General features: G+C 34.1%; 2 protein-coding genes across 5 annotated transcripts in view; both read right to left on the bottom strand.

The window, feature by feature from the left end:
• LOC129746301 (serine proteinase stubble-like) overlaps nt 1-17,432 on the bottom strand; it is a 198,660-nt gene that overhangs the window by 143,356 nt on the left and 37,872 nt on the right. The gene's annotated exons all lie outside the window — the stretch shown is intronic.
• LOC129741905 (uncharacterized protein K02A2.6-like) overlaps nt 12,228-17,432 on the bottom strand; it is a 56,826-nt gene continuing 51,621 nt past the window's right edge. Inside the window, exons 5-7 of the mRNA XM_055733719.1 lie at nt 15,066-16,550; nt 14,583-14,876; nt 12,228-14,525 (exon numbers count right to left, since the gene is read on the bottom strand). Of these exons, the coding sequence (XP_055589694.1) occupies nt 12,228-14,525; nt 14,583-14,876; nt 15,066-16,550 (4,077 nt within the window). The remainder of the gene's footprint in view (nt 14,526-14,582; nt 14,877-15,065; nt 16,551-17,432) is intronic.

The following is a 17,432-nucleotide window of genomic DNA, read 5'->3' as shown; positions in this document are numbered from 1 at the left end:
ATATGCAAAAAAGCAATGTTTAACAAAATCGGATGAATACTTACAAAAGGCAAAGTATGATTAAATTAAAATTCTTAATATGGTTCGAATTAAAAAATGTAACGGCATGTTACCGGTTGAAGATACTATTTCTTAAGCATTGACCATCTTTATTCTTCAATTTTTCAGAAACTTCAATCTTTAGTAATGTGTATGACCAAGAGTCTCTTTTCACGATAGACTGTAATCCAACGGTTGGACATTCGGAAATGGCAATGGTTGAGAAATTCCAGGTTATCGGAGAGATGAATAGGGATGAATTGAGGAACTATTACAATCTTAAGTAAATTAAGGTAGGTAAGTCAACCATTTTTTAATTTAGGTTTCAATTCATTTGACCATCAGTCATTACTACACAAATTTGAAAAAGTTTTGTGACGTGAATTTAAGCGCCTTAATTTATGCAATTAATGCTGTTAATGCGTTTTTCACATTTTGAGAGGTACCTACACTCAAACGTACTTTAACAACAAAATTATAGCAAATTTTGCTATCACGCTTTGAAAGTTTGATTTGCTTTATTTTTGCTACACAACAAAAATGAAAGCAAAACTTCCATGCATGTTTGCAACACGATGTCAAATTTTGCTAAAATTTAGACCTTGACTACACCTTTCTTTTTTTTTAAAAAAATTGAGAGCATAACGACGTCAAATTTTGCTTGTATAGAAAAATATGTGATGCCTTATATTGGCATCATGGTGCTCTTCATGCTCTCGGAAAATGAGGTGTAGTTAGGGTCTCAGTTTTAGCAAAATTTGGTATCACTTTGCTAACCAAGTATGAAAACTTGTGCTCTCATTTTTGCTGTGTACCACCTTATGTCAAGCAAAATGAGAGCAAATTGAACTCTCAAGGCGTGATAGCAAAATTTACTGTAATTTTGCCATAAAAGTCTGCTCGGGTTTGTTTTCGTTAATTTGGTATTTCATAGAAAATACTAAGTCTCTCGAAAATCTCAGTTCTTTGGCATATACATATATTGATTTATTGATATATTCATGACAAGGATAATTGTAATGAACGCTTCGGGTCATGTTGACCCGAACAGCTTCGGAAGGTTGAGAAAGCCTTTAAAAAAAATTTAAGCAGATGTGAAAAAACATTGTGAACATATTTCGACAGAGCTCGAATAACACACAAGTTCCCTGGAAGTTCCACATGGAACAAAAAAGTTCACAAGCAGTTCCACATGAAACTAAAAAGTTCGTTGGAAGTTCCACAAGGAACTAAAAAGTTCGTTAGAAATTCATTAGGGAGCACGACAGTTATATATGATTTAAGAATGTTGCTAGTCGCTAAGAATGCATAAAAATGTTTCAAAATCCTTCTATGGACTTTGAATGTTGGTTCAAAAGTCTAAATAGAGCACTTACGAAAAATGGTTATTATTTCTCTCGTGTACCATTTATTTAGCCGAGTTTGAGCTTTTAACGCACACTATTTAATGAATATGCGACTATCGGTTATTTATGTATGAACTACAGTAAATATATTGAACTGATCTACCCAAGATGTTTAAACCTCATGAGTGTTTAAAATTTCAAACAAAATGTTCTCCTCTAACTAAAAATTTTCAATTACGAATCATATTTTGATGAACGATAAAATTATAACCCAGGTTAACAGTTCTTATACCGTTTTTCAAAACTTTCTCACTTGTTGATAGATATTTAAGGACTGCACGCGAAATTCATGCTTAAAAATCTGTTGTGAATAACTGTTGTTTGCGTGGCTGGAACATAATGAAATTTTCAGCAAAGTTAGCTAGTGATACATTGCTTATGTAGGCAAAACTATCAGACACGAGATCCCTGGCCCGGATAAGTAGGATAGCTGTTTAGCTGGTTAGTTTAGGCTGAAATCATTCCGAATATTCTTATTCCTTGTTCTTGTTGATTATAATAATTGAAATCCAGTGCCTGTGTTCACATTTAACTAGGATCCTGTACCCAGTTTACAATTCTTGATTTGCAATTCGGATCATCATTGGGACAAAAGCTTGATACAAATCTTGGTTTTAAAATTCAAACTAAAATAAGATTCTTTTTTCCTGTTCGAAACTCATCATTCCGGAATATGAAAAAAAATTTAGAATTACATACTATTTTAAGGATTTCGAGTTGAGATTTTTACCCTAAACCTTCCAAAGCCATACGCTAAATATCCGTTTCGGGGAAATTTGAGTTGTGGTTTGATTTCGTTCTCCTGGCTGTAAATATGAACCTATGTTGATAATATTATATTCATTGTGCAGGAAATTTATTCTTATTACTCAACATTAAAAGAAGTCGATTTGTTTTATCAGGTTATCAGAAACTGGTTCGAAAAGTAAAAAGTCCGAAAAAGCAATTTTATTTTTAAAATATTCATACCTTCTGACAGCTTTTCTGCATTAAAGCGTTTCACTGATGATTGAAATTGTCAAGAATCCATCTATCCGCAATGTATAGATATGTTGGTGTCCAATGAAAGTTTTTACCGCTATCTCAGATCTTCCGATAGAAAAAAATCTTACTTTAAAAAAACGACATCCAACTTTGGCTTTGCTTAGCTGTATTTCATTTTCCAATGAAAGGTCAGTATATTGGAATGATGATAAATACATATGTTTGAAATGTGCGCTTCAGGTCATATTGACCCGAACAGCTTTGAAGGGTTAATAAGAATCCAAACTTGAAAAAGTCCACAGTGGTGATCCCAAATGGAAATACCAGAAACATTTTCATCAATGGCAAATTTCATAAAGATTCAAAAGTTTAAAAACAAACAATTCATTAAGAAAGAATTCATGTTGAAAACCAAAAATCCAAATTTAAAATACAAGATTTCTGGTTGAGGATTCTGATAAATTTTTAAAATCTTTTTATCTGGAATTAAGCTTCCGAAAACATTTTCGATTAAGGAATTCAATATTTTTATTCAGGTTCAAAATACAGAATTCAAATTTTGAATTAAAATTAAAAAATCAGAAAAGCTCGAAATTTGAATTAACCTATTTTTGTAATTCATATTTTTATTTTATGTTCAATCAGTGTCAGTTTGAAACACATAAAATTATCAAAAATTTAGATTTAAGTTCTCATTATTTTTGCAAGATTTTTTATAAAGTGATATATTGTTAATGATAATTTGTTATGATAAAAGAACTTGTTCTGGATGTTCATGGGAAAATTCGTCTGGAAATATATCTATTGGTTTGTTGTTCAATAATATTGATATTGTAAATTCTTCAAAAACTGTATTTAAATTTAAAACTCTAATATTGTAAACCCCATACAAAAGTTAAAAATAAATCTAATTTAGACCGCAAACTTAATTTACAAATTTTATTTTTAAATATTTGACATATTTCCATCGATTTTTTCCTTCAAATTAAAAACCCTTCAACTATTTCTAAAAGCTTCATAAAAAAATTGGAAACTTTTAAGACTTATTCAAGAAAGTAATGGTTTTGAAAGGTTTGCTCATAATTTATAAATACTTAAGGATGGTTTCGAGTAGGCTTTGACGCGCGTGGACGTCGACATTTTTCGCTCCGTGAAAAGTCATTCTTACTAAAAAGCAAAAAGTATAAGAAAGGAAAACTAAAATCGAATGAATTTTTAAATATCTGCTAAGGTGTGCAAAATTGTGAAGTGTGCTGTAGCAAAAAACAACTGGATGTGAAAATAAACAAATCAACTTCAGAAACTTTGGCTACAGTAGGTTTCCGATTCCGGATTCTGAAGCGACGGTTCTGAATCAATGAACAATATGTCCTGTCGATGATAACCTATTACTTTGTGAGATCCAACCTTTTCTACGATTTCAGACTTTTACATTGTATGATTTTATGTAAGGAAATTGAACATTATGCTGATTATTCATATATAATATATGAAAAGCGTTTTGTAGGGATCTCAGGGCTTAAATCCTCCTCTTGTTTTTGTACCTTTTGTGGTATTTTCCACAGGGTTGGCCTGGTCGTAGTGATATCTGTAATGCATTCATGTGTCAGATATTGTGTTGAAAATTAAAATGAAGAGTGCAGTTTGGCTATGTTGGTAAAGAAGAAGAACAAGAATAATGACTTAAAATGTAAAAGCACTTAAACTCAAGTAATAAGGTTTTTATGTCCCTACACTTTATTATTATTGTTTTTGCATTGTTCAAGCGAAAATAATATTTAAAAAAAAATTTCACCAAAACCTCTCCCATGAGGCAGTTCTTCCTACGGCACTGCTTTTCAGCATGAGCTACGAAAGTATTAAAAAAAGATCCCAAGCAACCAAAAGTTCGAATATCACTTAAGGAACGAACTAATAAGTTCATATATAGCTGTACAAAAGTTCTGTGGAAATTTTTTTGCTGTTCAAAATGTTTTTTCGAGGTCCATGGAACTTCATTCTTTATCATGTTCTGCCAATACTCAATAAAAGCTTTAAAGTACTGTTTTGTTTGTATGAAGAAAAACAATCTACTTTTTAACGTACTTCTAATTTTTTTCAAAATCAAGTAGCTATCAAAGGGTTGCAAGTCTTTTTGTACAGCTCAATAGTTCGTAAAAAATCTCTGTTGTACTATTTTGTAAACTTGAAAGTTTTTAATTAGTTCCAACGGGCGTTCAAAAGCAACTTCGCATTATAGAAACTTTGAAGTAGATTTAGAGGCTTAAATTTACTTTTTTCTAACTTAAACACGTGTTTGCATAAATAAACACAATGTGAAGTACACATTTAGTTCCGGAAGAATTTTTTAACAACTTGAAAGTGGGAATTAAGTAGAAATTGTGAACTTGAAAGTCATTTTAAAGAAAATCATTACATCGAGTAAAATCGTTGCCTACTCATGATGTTCATATAGTGCAACAAGTATGGATCTCGACTTTCAAGCGGTGAGCTCGGGTTCGAGGCTTTGTAAGGACATTTTTTTAAATGTAATGTGAGTTAGTAATAAATATGGTTGATTAATATGAATCAAATTAGCGGAGTTGAGAAGGCAATTGAAGGAGCGAAAGAGTAATTTTTTCCATTTTTTATGCAGCTTATAAAGTGGATTTTGAAGCTGGTTAAAAATTGTTTAGTGATTTATGCGAACTTTTTGTCAACTTTAAAGTTCGTTTAAATACTTTAAAATTGAGCTGAAAAAATTTGTATTAGCATATTTGATTAAGCTGATCAAACCTGATAGAGGAATGTAATCCGAACTTTTGGTTGCTTGGGATTTTACCCTGTCCGATTTTACCTCTGTTGTGGTATGAGCCTACTTGGTTGAATGATTCAACTGAATCAAAGCAATCGAAAGATTCCTTTTAATTCAACCACGGTAAATGAAAAGTTCATATACCAGTATTTCGATAGCAACTTACCTCTTCAAAATAATTGCTCCGTACCTGAACAAAAGTTTAGTATGTTATGAAAATGCTTCTTAAAAATCATTATTTGCTTAGTTTCAGCTCCTGTCAATTTTTTCATATCTTCTTCTAACCATGTTTAGTTTTTCAAATCTTGAATTGTTCTTACCAATAGGACATAATGTTCACCGATAAAATCGTAAAAAGCAGATTTTCCGGAACAAATATCATATTCTTCTTTTTTTGCTCGGGGTCAAAAACTTAAAGGTTGATTAGAAAATTCTTCCAAAATAAAATAGTATCAATCCATTGAAACTGGTTAAAATTCACCGCATCACACAAGTTGTTTTATTATTGGGTCAGCGAAATCTTCAAGAGCTGTTGTCGGAATGAAAACGAAAGAAAGAAAGGTGAAAAACGAAAGTGTTTCGGCGACCTTCCCAATAATCTGGAAAACGACCTCATCGAGAGCGTTCTAGGAATACCAGAATCCAGCACACGTTCCGGGAAGACACATTGCCCAAATTGGTAAGCCTCAGAACCAGTTTCCAAAGTTAAGAAACCGGATAGTACTGGAGGCAAACAGACGAGAACGACCAAAAAATGCGTGGGAGCAAGTAGGACGGCACCAGATTTGCTTAACCCAGTTGGATTCCACCCTGGTTATTGGTTCTTGAAAATGAAAAAAAAACTCACAAGCCCCGCAACTTCTGCTGACCCCAAAGATCGTAAAGTTCAAGTTCTTTGATTGAAAAACCATAAATCAAGGCGTTTTATTGATCGCATTGACAGGCAAATGAGAAACAGATTTTTCTCACCTCATTCTTCGGGCGGGAACGCGACTATTGATCGACATAAAGTGAGAATGTAAAAACAGTCAGAGATTTGAACCGTGAAATGAGATTGAATGCCGTAGGCCTACTTCAGACAGGCAAATGATCTTCTCTGGGCTGGGCGTGTACTTATCGAGGAATGTCGATAAGATCTTAGATGAAACATTGATGAAAAGCCTTCTCCCCGGCCGCTTTCTCTTTCTGGATGACTTGGACTTATGTTAATTTTCCGTTCAGTTTGGCATGGATTGAAGTCGGTGTTTGGAGTTGAAAAAAAGTAATCCAATTTACAAAAAAAAATGAATAGGTATTTGGTTGTAGGAGTAATAAAATGAAACTTCGTTTTTATTAAATCAAAATAACACAAACTTAACTAATAATATGATTTTAATTGATTCGATTCTAATTTAGTTGAATTGATTTCGGAAGCGTTCCGTGTAAATCCTATTTTGCAATTGAAATTTCATTTAAGTTTTTGTTAAACCTCATTTAACTTAAAACATCTTTGTTTGTTATCTAAGTTTTATTTAAACCTTTTCATTTTAAAAATAATTTTTATGAAGAGATTTGTCACCGTGATTTTTGTTTGTTATTTAAATTTATCAGTTTTATCGGTGAAAAGTGCCTTTTTAGTAAGAACGTCTTGAAGTTATGAAAGCATTATTGATGGATAGAGATGATGATACGTCTTAATAAATGGTACCCGTTTATTTTCAACAGATTTTATATATTCTTACTTTCTGTCGGTCTAGAAAAATTTCATTATCTTTAAATGTCCTCACTTTCAACAGATTAGGTCGGTAAAATCAAGCAAAAAATTTATGTCATCTTAATTTAAGTTTTTTTTTTTTTTTCATTAGAATGTTTGCGCTTTGTGTTTCAAATCTATACTTTTTTTCAATTTGTTATGTCAGGTTTTTCTCTACTTTCGAACAGATTTTATAAAGATGTTCTTCGATGTTTTGTGAATTGATCTTAACGAAATCTATTCTCGATTTTTTAACAGTGTAAATCAACGAACTCTTGACAATATTTTGAACGTATGAATAAATGCTCTAACCAGAAGATTTAAATGTTCAATTCGCTTTATCCATTTTTAAAATGCAAAATTTTGTTTTCGCGTGCATTTTAGCTCTTGAAATTTATTTGTTTATGTAATACACAGGAGAAAAGCATTTTGATATCCTTTATTTCAAGGACTGGTTTCGGAAAAAGATATGTTAAATCAAAATTTTTTGTCAAATTGTTGAAATTCAAATAATAATAAATTAAATTCCAATAAAAATAACAATACGGCAAATACACAAGAAATAAAGAAATTAATTTTTAAACCGTTTTCTTACTTATAATTGTCACACAAACTCAAAAAATAATAAATTTTACTAATAAAACTAAACAACGTTTTCAAAACGAATCCGAATGAATGTTTCAAATCAATGATGTTTCCGGTAAGTCATTGGTAAATCATTCAATGATGAAGAATTTCAAATTGAAATCAATACTCCCGAATCACCATAAAAATAATGCAAATCAAAATTTTGAATAAAGTTTCGGACATAATAATAAATGCACAGATATGGAATACATAAAATATAACACAAGATTAAAAAAATCTGAATTCTCAAGTCGGATCACGTTAAAATCAACCATGATTAAAAATTGTTAAAAAAAAATTATAAAGATTGTTATTTATTATTCATCTAATTTTACATTTTTATGCTTCATTTTTGGGATTGTGATATAGCTCAGTTGCCAAGTCCGTTGTCTCCTGAGCCGATGTCCGCGAGTTCGAGCCCAAGAGTAAACATCGAACACAGTTGTACCAAATAAGGTTTTTAATAACGATCCACCAACTGTAACGTTGATAAAGTCGCGAATGCCATAAAGATGGTAAAACGACTATAATCGAAACAAAAAAAAAATCATTTTTATTGGAAGGACTGATTAAAAAAAATCGCTGTAGTAACTTGAATTTGAAAAAAATGATCCGAATCAGAAATGTGAGTTCTCGATTTGGAAAAAAAACATTATGAACTTCGAAAAATATATTCAATAGTTGATAATTGAATTTTATTTGACAAAAAATATAAAAAAAAATTAATTTTGTTTCCAGACTGTCAGTGCTCAAAATCAAAGAAAAACCCCTTTTCTGTAATAACATTCGTTCAGGTATTGAAATGAAAGGCTAACAAAGTTTTGAAATTCAAAATAATAAATTTATACATGTTCAATTATACAAAAATATGACAGATTGGGAAACGATCAATAAGAAACTGAAAAAATAAAAATAAAAATAATGATTTCCAAGTTTTGTTGTGAATAAGCACTAAAATATTTCAAATATAGTTATCATTGCGCATTAAAATTGACTTTAAATTTGCTACCTACTTCGAATCAAATCAACTATGAATAAGAAGATAATGGATAATATTCCAAAGATGAAGATGCATTATCTAAAAATGTTCAATTCTACAGATTAAAAAAATTTGAAAACATATAATTACAAGTATTTCTGAAATTACTGAATGAAGTTTGAAAAAAATTGAATTCATTTAACAAATCTTGTTCAAACCTGCAAAACGATTAGATTTTTGCTATAGAAATATCGAATATTCCATTTGGTTTAAAACTTCATTACAAATTGGGAAAAGTATACCAATTTTTTTTGTAAAAACTTTTATTTGGACTATAAATTTCTTACAATTTCATACTACATACAATTACAACTCAGAACAAAATCTAATGCTTGAAAACCAATTGAAAACCTCTATGAATTTTTAGCAGAACTCCATTTATTAACTTGAAGTCTTGAGGAAAGATGAAAATTGATTAAGTCTTCTATTTTAAGATGTTATGTTATTGCTTAAATGATTTTAAAATATTTGCAAAAGTCATTCAAAAAACAAAAGCTGATAGTAAAATTGCATATATTTACACGCAGGGCACCCAAATTAGTCAAAACTAGGCTTAAAATTCTGTGGATGTTAATTTTGTGGCCTTGTGTAATTTATCAAAACATTATTGAATGTGATGTTGACCATTTGGAAGAACAAGAAACAAAAAATATAATAGAGACTGAAATTGGTTTCTTGAAGAATTTCAAATAAGCGTTTTTTTTTTGTGAATCAAAATTTTTAGCAAGAAATCAGAGGATACTAGGTTTTAGATTTTAAATTGCTAATTCTGATGACCATCGTGAGTCATCATACATGAATTCCATCTTGTTGATGTATAATATTAGTATTAAACGAATTAATTTTGAAGTTAAAATGGTTGGTTTCAAATTCTGAACTTGTTTAGTTACATTTCTGAATGAAAAACCCATTTTAAAGACGAGGTAGGGTTTTTGTATGGCAAGTTTTGAGTTTCTTTGCAAATGGTTAATAAATTGCAAATCGAAATATAAAATTAAAAATTAGTTTCAATTCGTGAACGACATATTTTTATGTATTGTCGTAGAATAAAATGTCAAAAGCCTAGGGTGATTTAAAAAAAGTCTGATTTTCTTTTAAACACTTATTTAATACCTTTGAAGATCAAATAATTTCTCTTTACTACTTCGAAAATTTTACTTGGAAAAAATCTTCATCTTCTCCCCCCCACCCCCGTTCACACGGCCTTGGCATGAAATTTTTATTATCGTTTAATTTTTCAAAAAAAAATATGAATGAATCTGGACGAAATTAGTAAATCTTTTAACAAAATTAGGGCATCCGGGCCTCTTCCAATTTTTCTTGAAATTAATGATCCAGGCAAGTCTGGGTGAATCCGGTTAATTTGACCAGCTTTATTCTGCATATTTGATTTGGACTTATCGGATTATCGGATGTATGCAAACTCGATTCAAGTTAAAGATTTAGGTTTGACATTTGGTTCTCGAAAAAATTGCAATATTGATAATGTTGAAAAATACGTCAAAACACATGGAATTCCCTGCAATTTCTTTAAGAGAAGATACATACATGTTTCCTTACCATCAACAACTTTTCAGTAAAAATCAATTCCTGTGGATGGTTTTTTAGGTAAGTTTTGGCTTTAAATCTAAGTCGAGATTGTTACTCTAGAATAGGTTTTCAAGGTTCTTTAGAAAAAAGCGGGACTTTTCGTGAAAAAAGCGGGGCACAGCCAAAAAAACCAGGATTTTTTAAGAGAATTTGAAAAACCCTAATTTTAATTGACAAATACATACAATGCCGTTCATAAAAATAAAATGCAACTGCAGTATACTTCAACTTTGGACTTCCATGACTTTTTACTATGAAGATATTTTTTTTTTCATTTTTTCTACTAATGATAGACCAACTATCGTCACAAGAAATTTCAAGCTTCTAAAATATTTGTGTCCGTATTTTATCAATATCTCAGGATATATTCCTTTTATAAAATTAAATTTTTTAGTGATGATTTTTGGAAAATAAAACAAACATGAGTGAAGTTTTCGAAAATTCTATCGGCTTGATCAAAAGTTAAACGAAAAACATTTTTTGAAGCTTTAATAAAAAAAACTACTTTTACTGAAATTTGGACGAGTGGCTTTTGGAAATCATATTTCTATCCAAAAACTTGCCAATAAATTTAATTAATTTTTTTTTTAATTTGAAATATCTACTGCTTTTAATCTCGAAACAATCATTCATTCGAATGTTGTTTTTTGTACCTGAGGTAAAAAAAAGCTCATATGATAGTTGATCAAAATTAAAAAGAGAATCTGAACTTAAAACATCATCACAGTTAAAGCTTGAAGTTACAGTGCGCATGCACTTCGTTTCCAATAAATTATGAACTGTACTGTATACCCTCAGCCAAAGTTGTTTAAATCAAGAAATAAAAATTATGTATGTATGTATGTATGTATGTATGGTTCCCCCATCGGTAGCAAGGTCCTGCCTATGGCTGTGTGGCTTGGCCTTCGAATTTCTTCTAGGGCTTCCACGGTCCGATGGTTCGTCGAAGGAAGGCATCCAACCCTCAGAAACCTACAATGGCCGGCTACCCGTGCCGCTTGCAAAAAATTTCTTCAGGTCATCCCCAGATGCATTCCTTCTAAAAATATACAATGGTTTTAAAATATCTGCAGGAAAGGAAAATTACTTAAAATATTAATTGAATATACAGTTTATTAAGATAAACAATTTTCGTTAATAAAAGGATACGGACCTGAAAAAAAAGTTGTTATTATGCCTGTTTATATAAATGTGTATAAAGTTGTATATTCATCTATGAAATGGTGATCAAATACTATACAATAACAAAACATTGAACAATTTACGAATGTTCAACATTGTTTATCCATCTATTGCTAAGATAAAAAAAATAAATTTTATTTTGACCAAATGGATCTCAAATCTGCTACAATCAAAGGGGTATTATAGTTAAATTTAAAATTCCAAAATAAATAATCGATTGTGATAATTGAAAATGTATGCTAGGGAATGAAACAGAATCCGTTATCTGTTGATGACTACATACTGAGATACTGCGACACACAATTTTGATTATTTAAAATTGTTACCTATTCCAAAAAAAAAAAACATATGGGTACAGAATGTATTCAAAATCAATAAAAAATGAATTTAACAACCGACTTAGTGAAAAGGACGATCAAAATCCAAATATTAGAAAATAGAAATTTTACTCTCATAATCCACCCACTTACAATCGAACGCAAGCGGATCAGAAAAAAATCGAAGCAGGCCGCGGAAAACAAACGCTTCACCAAGTAACAAATTCATTCACGCTCACATGTTAAAACCTACGGAGCATCCTTTAAAAATCAATTCACTAACACTCCCAAACTAACCACACGAAATAAGGCGCCATGTAGAGAACGGAACTTTCGGATCACAAATCACTTGCTTTGCTACGAAATTCAACTACTATTCTTTAGCTTTTATTTGGCTGCCACGGGACACACAACCGGTCGTGAACCCGCACGTTTTTCTAATCCCCGTATTCTGTCAAACCCTAAGATATCGCAAGGACGCATATCATATTGCGAGGGGCGCGCCACTACATCCCACTTAACCTTTCTTGATGAAGTGTGTCACGTAATCATCAAACCACGAAGGCTCCTTGCGTTTCCGTCCTTTAGACGGCTCTGCTTGTTCTGAATCCTGTTGTGTATCTGCCACTCGATGATCGACAGTGCCCGACAAGAACGTACTACACTGTGGTAGTTCTAGAGGATCCCGTTCATTATGCCTGTCTCTTTCGTTGACTACTTCGGTGGTATCCATCAACTTCTTCAAATGAGCCGCATTCCTACGAAATTTTCTACCGGTTTCCACGGACTCGATGTTCGTGTCTGCTCCGACTTTGCTTTTCACTACAAAGGGTTCGTTGACATATTCAGTACTCAACTTGTTGTCCTTTTTCGCACGTTTCATAAGAACTAGATCCCCCTCTTTTATGCCACTTTCTTGAGCACCTCTTCTGTTGTCACTATACTGCTTACCCTTTTCCTTGTTGACTCTGTCAAAATCACGCATGGCTTCATCTTCTACAGTCGAAGTAGAGATTTGCGGAAGCTTGGTCCGTATTCTGTGCCCGAACATCAACTCTGCCGGAGATCGACCCGTTGTGGTGTGAGTAGAGGATCGATACGTTAAAAGAAACTTTTGCAATTCATTTCGCCAGTTTTGCCCTAACTCTTGAGCTATTTTTAATCTTTTTAGGATTGTACGGTTTTGCCGTTCGACTTCCCCGTTCATTTGGGGCCAATATGGAATGGTATTGACTAATTTTATACCGTAATCAGAACAGAACCGTGCAAATTCTTCGCAGTCTTTAGATAGTTGAGGAGCGTTATCTGCTGTCAAAGTCAAAGGAACACCAAAGCGGCTGAACATTGTTGTAAGTTCTTGAATTGTACTCTCTGCTGAAATGGTTTTCATTTCACATACCTCAAAGTATCTGCTGTAAAAATCGACGACGACAAACAGATACTGTCCTTCTGGTAATGGGCCTAGGAAATCAATAGCTAAGTCTTCCCAAGGACCAGACGGTAAATCACGACGACTCATGGGTTCAGGTGGATTTGGAGCGGCAACTAGAGCACAGCCTCTGCACCGTTTGACATAATTTTCCACATCCTGATCCAATTTAGGCCACCAAACGGATGCCCGTAAATGGCTTTTCATCATTCTAACTCCTGGGTGTCCTTCGTGAGCTATGGTCAGAACTCTTTGACGCAGACTGCTTGGTACAACAATACGATCCCCTCTCATAAGAATATTCCCAACTTGGCATAATTCATTAGCCACAGTCCTAAGGCAAACTGGAAGTTCGTGTACTTTATCGTTTCTAAGAGCATCTAATACTTGTTTTATGTCGTCATCCTGCGCTGAAACTTGCTCGACCTCTTCCCATCTAAGAGCAGCATTTGTGGCTGCGGCTGCAGCAATTTCTTGCACGAACAGTTCTTCTGAGTGGTCGAAAGGCTTTGGTTCCAAGGTGGTTAAGCGCGATAGGACGTCTGCGATGTTTTTAGGTCCAGCGATATGTTTTACGCTGTAAGTAAACCCCTGCAATCGCAGTACCCAACGTTCTATACGTGCACACGGTTTTGATCGTGGTATGAAAAGATATTGCAACGCTTTGCAGTCTGTTACGAGGTCTAATTTTAGTCCAAGTAAATACATTTGGAACCGCTCAACGGCCCAAACTGCGGCTAATGCCTCCTTTTCTGTCTGGCAGTACCGTTTTTCGGTGTCGGTTAAAGATTTAGATGCATAACACACTACTCTGTTCTCGTTGTTACTTGTCTGAACTAAAACCGCACCTAACGCTGTAGGGCTGGCATCTACTATGACTGAGGTTTGATGTTTAACATTAAAATAGCCTAGTTGAGGAGTATTCGCCAGAGCCTTTTTGATGTTCTCGAACGACGTTTGTTGTTCATCTTTCCACTCGAACTTTACCTCAGTTTGCGTCAGTCGTCTAAGAGGTTCATCTAGGTCAGCTAGATTATGAATATACTTGTTCAGATAATTGGCTAAACCTAGAAAACTTTTAACCTCATTGACGTTAACCGGTGCACGGAAGGAAAGTAGAGATTCTACTTTCGAAGGAGACGGTCGAATACCCTCAGCTGAAATTACGTGCCCTAAAAATAGTACCTCTGGTTGACCTATGACACATTTTTCCTTGTTCAAAGCCACTCCTCGTTCATTCAGCCGATGCAATACTATTTTCAGACGCCGATCATGTTCTTCGCGGGTTTTCCCTTCTATGTAAATATCATCAAGGTACACAACGGTTCCTTCACACCCAGCGAGTATTTCTTCCATTACTCGTTGGAATATTTCTGGTGCGGAAACCTAGAATCGAAGTTGCATGTATAATTAAACCTACAAAATAAATTCAATTTTAATTACCAATCCGAAAGGTAATCGTTTGAACCTAAACAATCCACGACTAGTAATAAATGTCGTAATATCCCGTGAATCGGGAGCCAGTTCTGTCTGAAGGAAAGCCTCACGTATATCCAATCGACTTCGCACTGCGCCTTTACCAATACGTGCCAAAATCTCATCAACCATCGGCATGGGATATCTTTCCCGCATAACTGCTTCGTTAACTCGTCTCAAGTCCAAACATACTCGAGGTTCACCGTTGGCTTTACCAACAACGACTAACGGCGAAACCCACGAAGCTGGACCCTTTTTCACCTAAAACATTACGTAACGTCATGAAAGACGAATGGAATCGTTAGCAGTGTACAAAAAATATCAGTTTAGGTACTGTTGTATTGCTTCATTTTTTTTTATTTATCAAAGTAATCAGTATTTCATTTCAACATTTTCTCTTGTAAACCGTAACAGTTAAATTTCAAATAAAAATATCGTTCATTTAGTCACCTCAATAATGTCGTTCTCTAACAGTTGGTTCAATTTTCGATTGACGGCTTCTTCATACGGAATCGGTATTCGCCGTACTGGTTGAAAAACGGGTTTCATTGATGGATCCATATGGATGTTGACTTGGATATCTTTAATTTTGGCAAATACCGGTTTTGAATCTAATTGGTTGACATCCACGCCCACTTTCAAAACGCCCAACTGCTTGGCAGTTGCGTCGCCTAGAAGACAACGTTGACCACCTTCAACCACGGAAAACGAAGCATATGTGGATTTTGTTCCAATTTCTATGAATCCTTTAAACGTTCCCAAAATCGGTAGAGGCTTGTCTTGACCATAAGCTTTGACAACTTGCTTGCAACCTTTTATCATTTCTTCAACCTTAACTTGTTGACATTTCATAAATTCCCATGTACCTTGATCAATAAGATTGATATCGGATCCCGAATCGACTAGCATTCTTATAACGACGCCCCCTATTTTGCAGTCAAGAACGTTGCTATCATTACCCAGATGGAAACAATAAAAACGTTTATTAGATTCCTCGTTGTCATTTCCTTTCTGTTCCATATAGCGAACTTCCTTGCCTCTACCCGTCTCGGGAATTTCCGGTTCCGGTTGTTCCAACATTCGTACTCGCTTAATCTTATTTGGTTTCCAATCTGAGTTGCTTCGCTTACGTTCTCGGCAGACGGATTCAAAATGCCCTACCACATCACACCGTCGACATTTCTGGTTACGCGCTTTGCAGTTCACCGAAGAGCTTATGTGTCCTTGTACACCGCAGTTAAAACATTTAGCTCCACGTTGCCAATTTGCGTTCCGCGAGTTAAAAGGTGTCGAATTTTTAAACTGTTTCGCCTCAACTTGGAAAACCTTCTCCGGTTGCTTCTCTGAACTCATTTGTCCAAAATCCTTGACTTGTTGCTCCACGTTTTCAAGCATACTACCAATTTCTTCGATTTCGACTAATGCTCTGTCTTTCTGTAATATTCTTCTACGAAGCTCGTCAGAAGAACAACCCTCGATAATGGCATCAATTAATAAGATTTCAGTCAAGACTTCCTGCACCTCTAACGAATACTGGTCTAAACCGCAATCTGGTAGCTGCTGCCTCAAACGTAACAAAAAATGAGCAAAACGTTCATTTTTCTCCTGAGTAATTGTACGCAGCCTACGCCTACCAAGTACACATTGTCGTCCTGGTTCAAAATATTCTTGCAACTTGTTGACAGCCGTATCATAGAAATTAGGCTTTGTTGCTACCAAAGATATTTTATCCACATCGGGCAAACTATTATATACGCGTTGCAGTTGGCTTCCACCCAGGTGCAACAAATTTGCTCTCATCTTGCTTTGGTCCGTGATACCATACGCTTCAAAGTAAACTTCTAGAGACGAGCGCCAACTTCTCCATTCTCTAGCTAACTGACCGCGTTCAATTTCCTCACAGCGAAACGGCGGCAGCGCTCTTGAGTTTTCCACCTGAAATGCCGGTGAGAAAAACTTCATTACGTTATGTTCAAAATCTATCTGTTGCAACATTCCCACATATTTCTCCAAACATCATAATACTCAGAATTCCATCATTTCCTCAAAACTTAACTTTGTGTTTTCCCAACTCGATGTTCAGTCCTCAGACTAATTTGCATGCGGAGGATATTCCATGAAAACTGACAAAATTATGACGCTCTTAGTTTTGTTTCTCAAAACAACTTCGATTATCCGAGTTTCTCGAAACTCATCATTAATCTTTTCATTCCATACTGACCGCAGTCTGATTAACGTTCCTCGGAACAAATCCCTTACTATTCCTCAGAATATACTCCATACAATTCCTCAGAATAAACTCCATAACATTCCTCAGAACCACACCTTTTTTTCCTCAGAACTAAATCCTTATTCCTCAGAACAAACCGAAACTTATACTCAGAACTAAGCACATATTCCTCAGAACATCTTACACAATGTTTTCCTCAGAACTAATCAAACTTTATTCCTCAGAACTCATCACTTATTCCTCAGAAATTCTTCCAAATTATTCCTCAGAATATCTTTCAAATTATTCCTCAGAGCATCTTTCAAATTATTCCTCAGAACACACCCTATTCCTCAGAACAGTCATACATTCCTCAGAATCGTTCACATTTCTTTTCACTCCATTCCTCAGAATCGTTCGCATTGCTTCTCAAAGCAAATAACGAATATGTTCCTCAGAACAAAAACTGTTATCCTCGGAATCACAGCAAGCAACATAATTCGAGCAGTTTTCATTTTCTCTCTCCGTCCGTCTTCGCTACAAAGAAAAATTTCTCAACCTCTCTTCGATTGTCGTTCTCACCACCACCACTATGTTAGGAAACAAGT

Source organism: Uranotaenia lowii, chromosome 2 (assembly GCF_029784155.1).
Source record: "Uranotaenia lowii strain MFRU-FL chromosome 2, ASM2978415v1, whole genome shotgun sequence".
NCBI classification, from domain to species: Eukaryota; Metazoa; Arthropoda; class Insecta; order Diptera; family Culicidae; genus Uranotaenia; species Uranotaenia lowii.
Note: the sequence above shows the minus strand (reverse complement) of the source record. Positions and strands in the feature narration are given on the sequence as shown.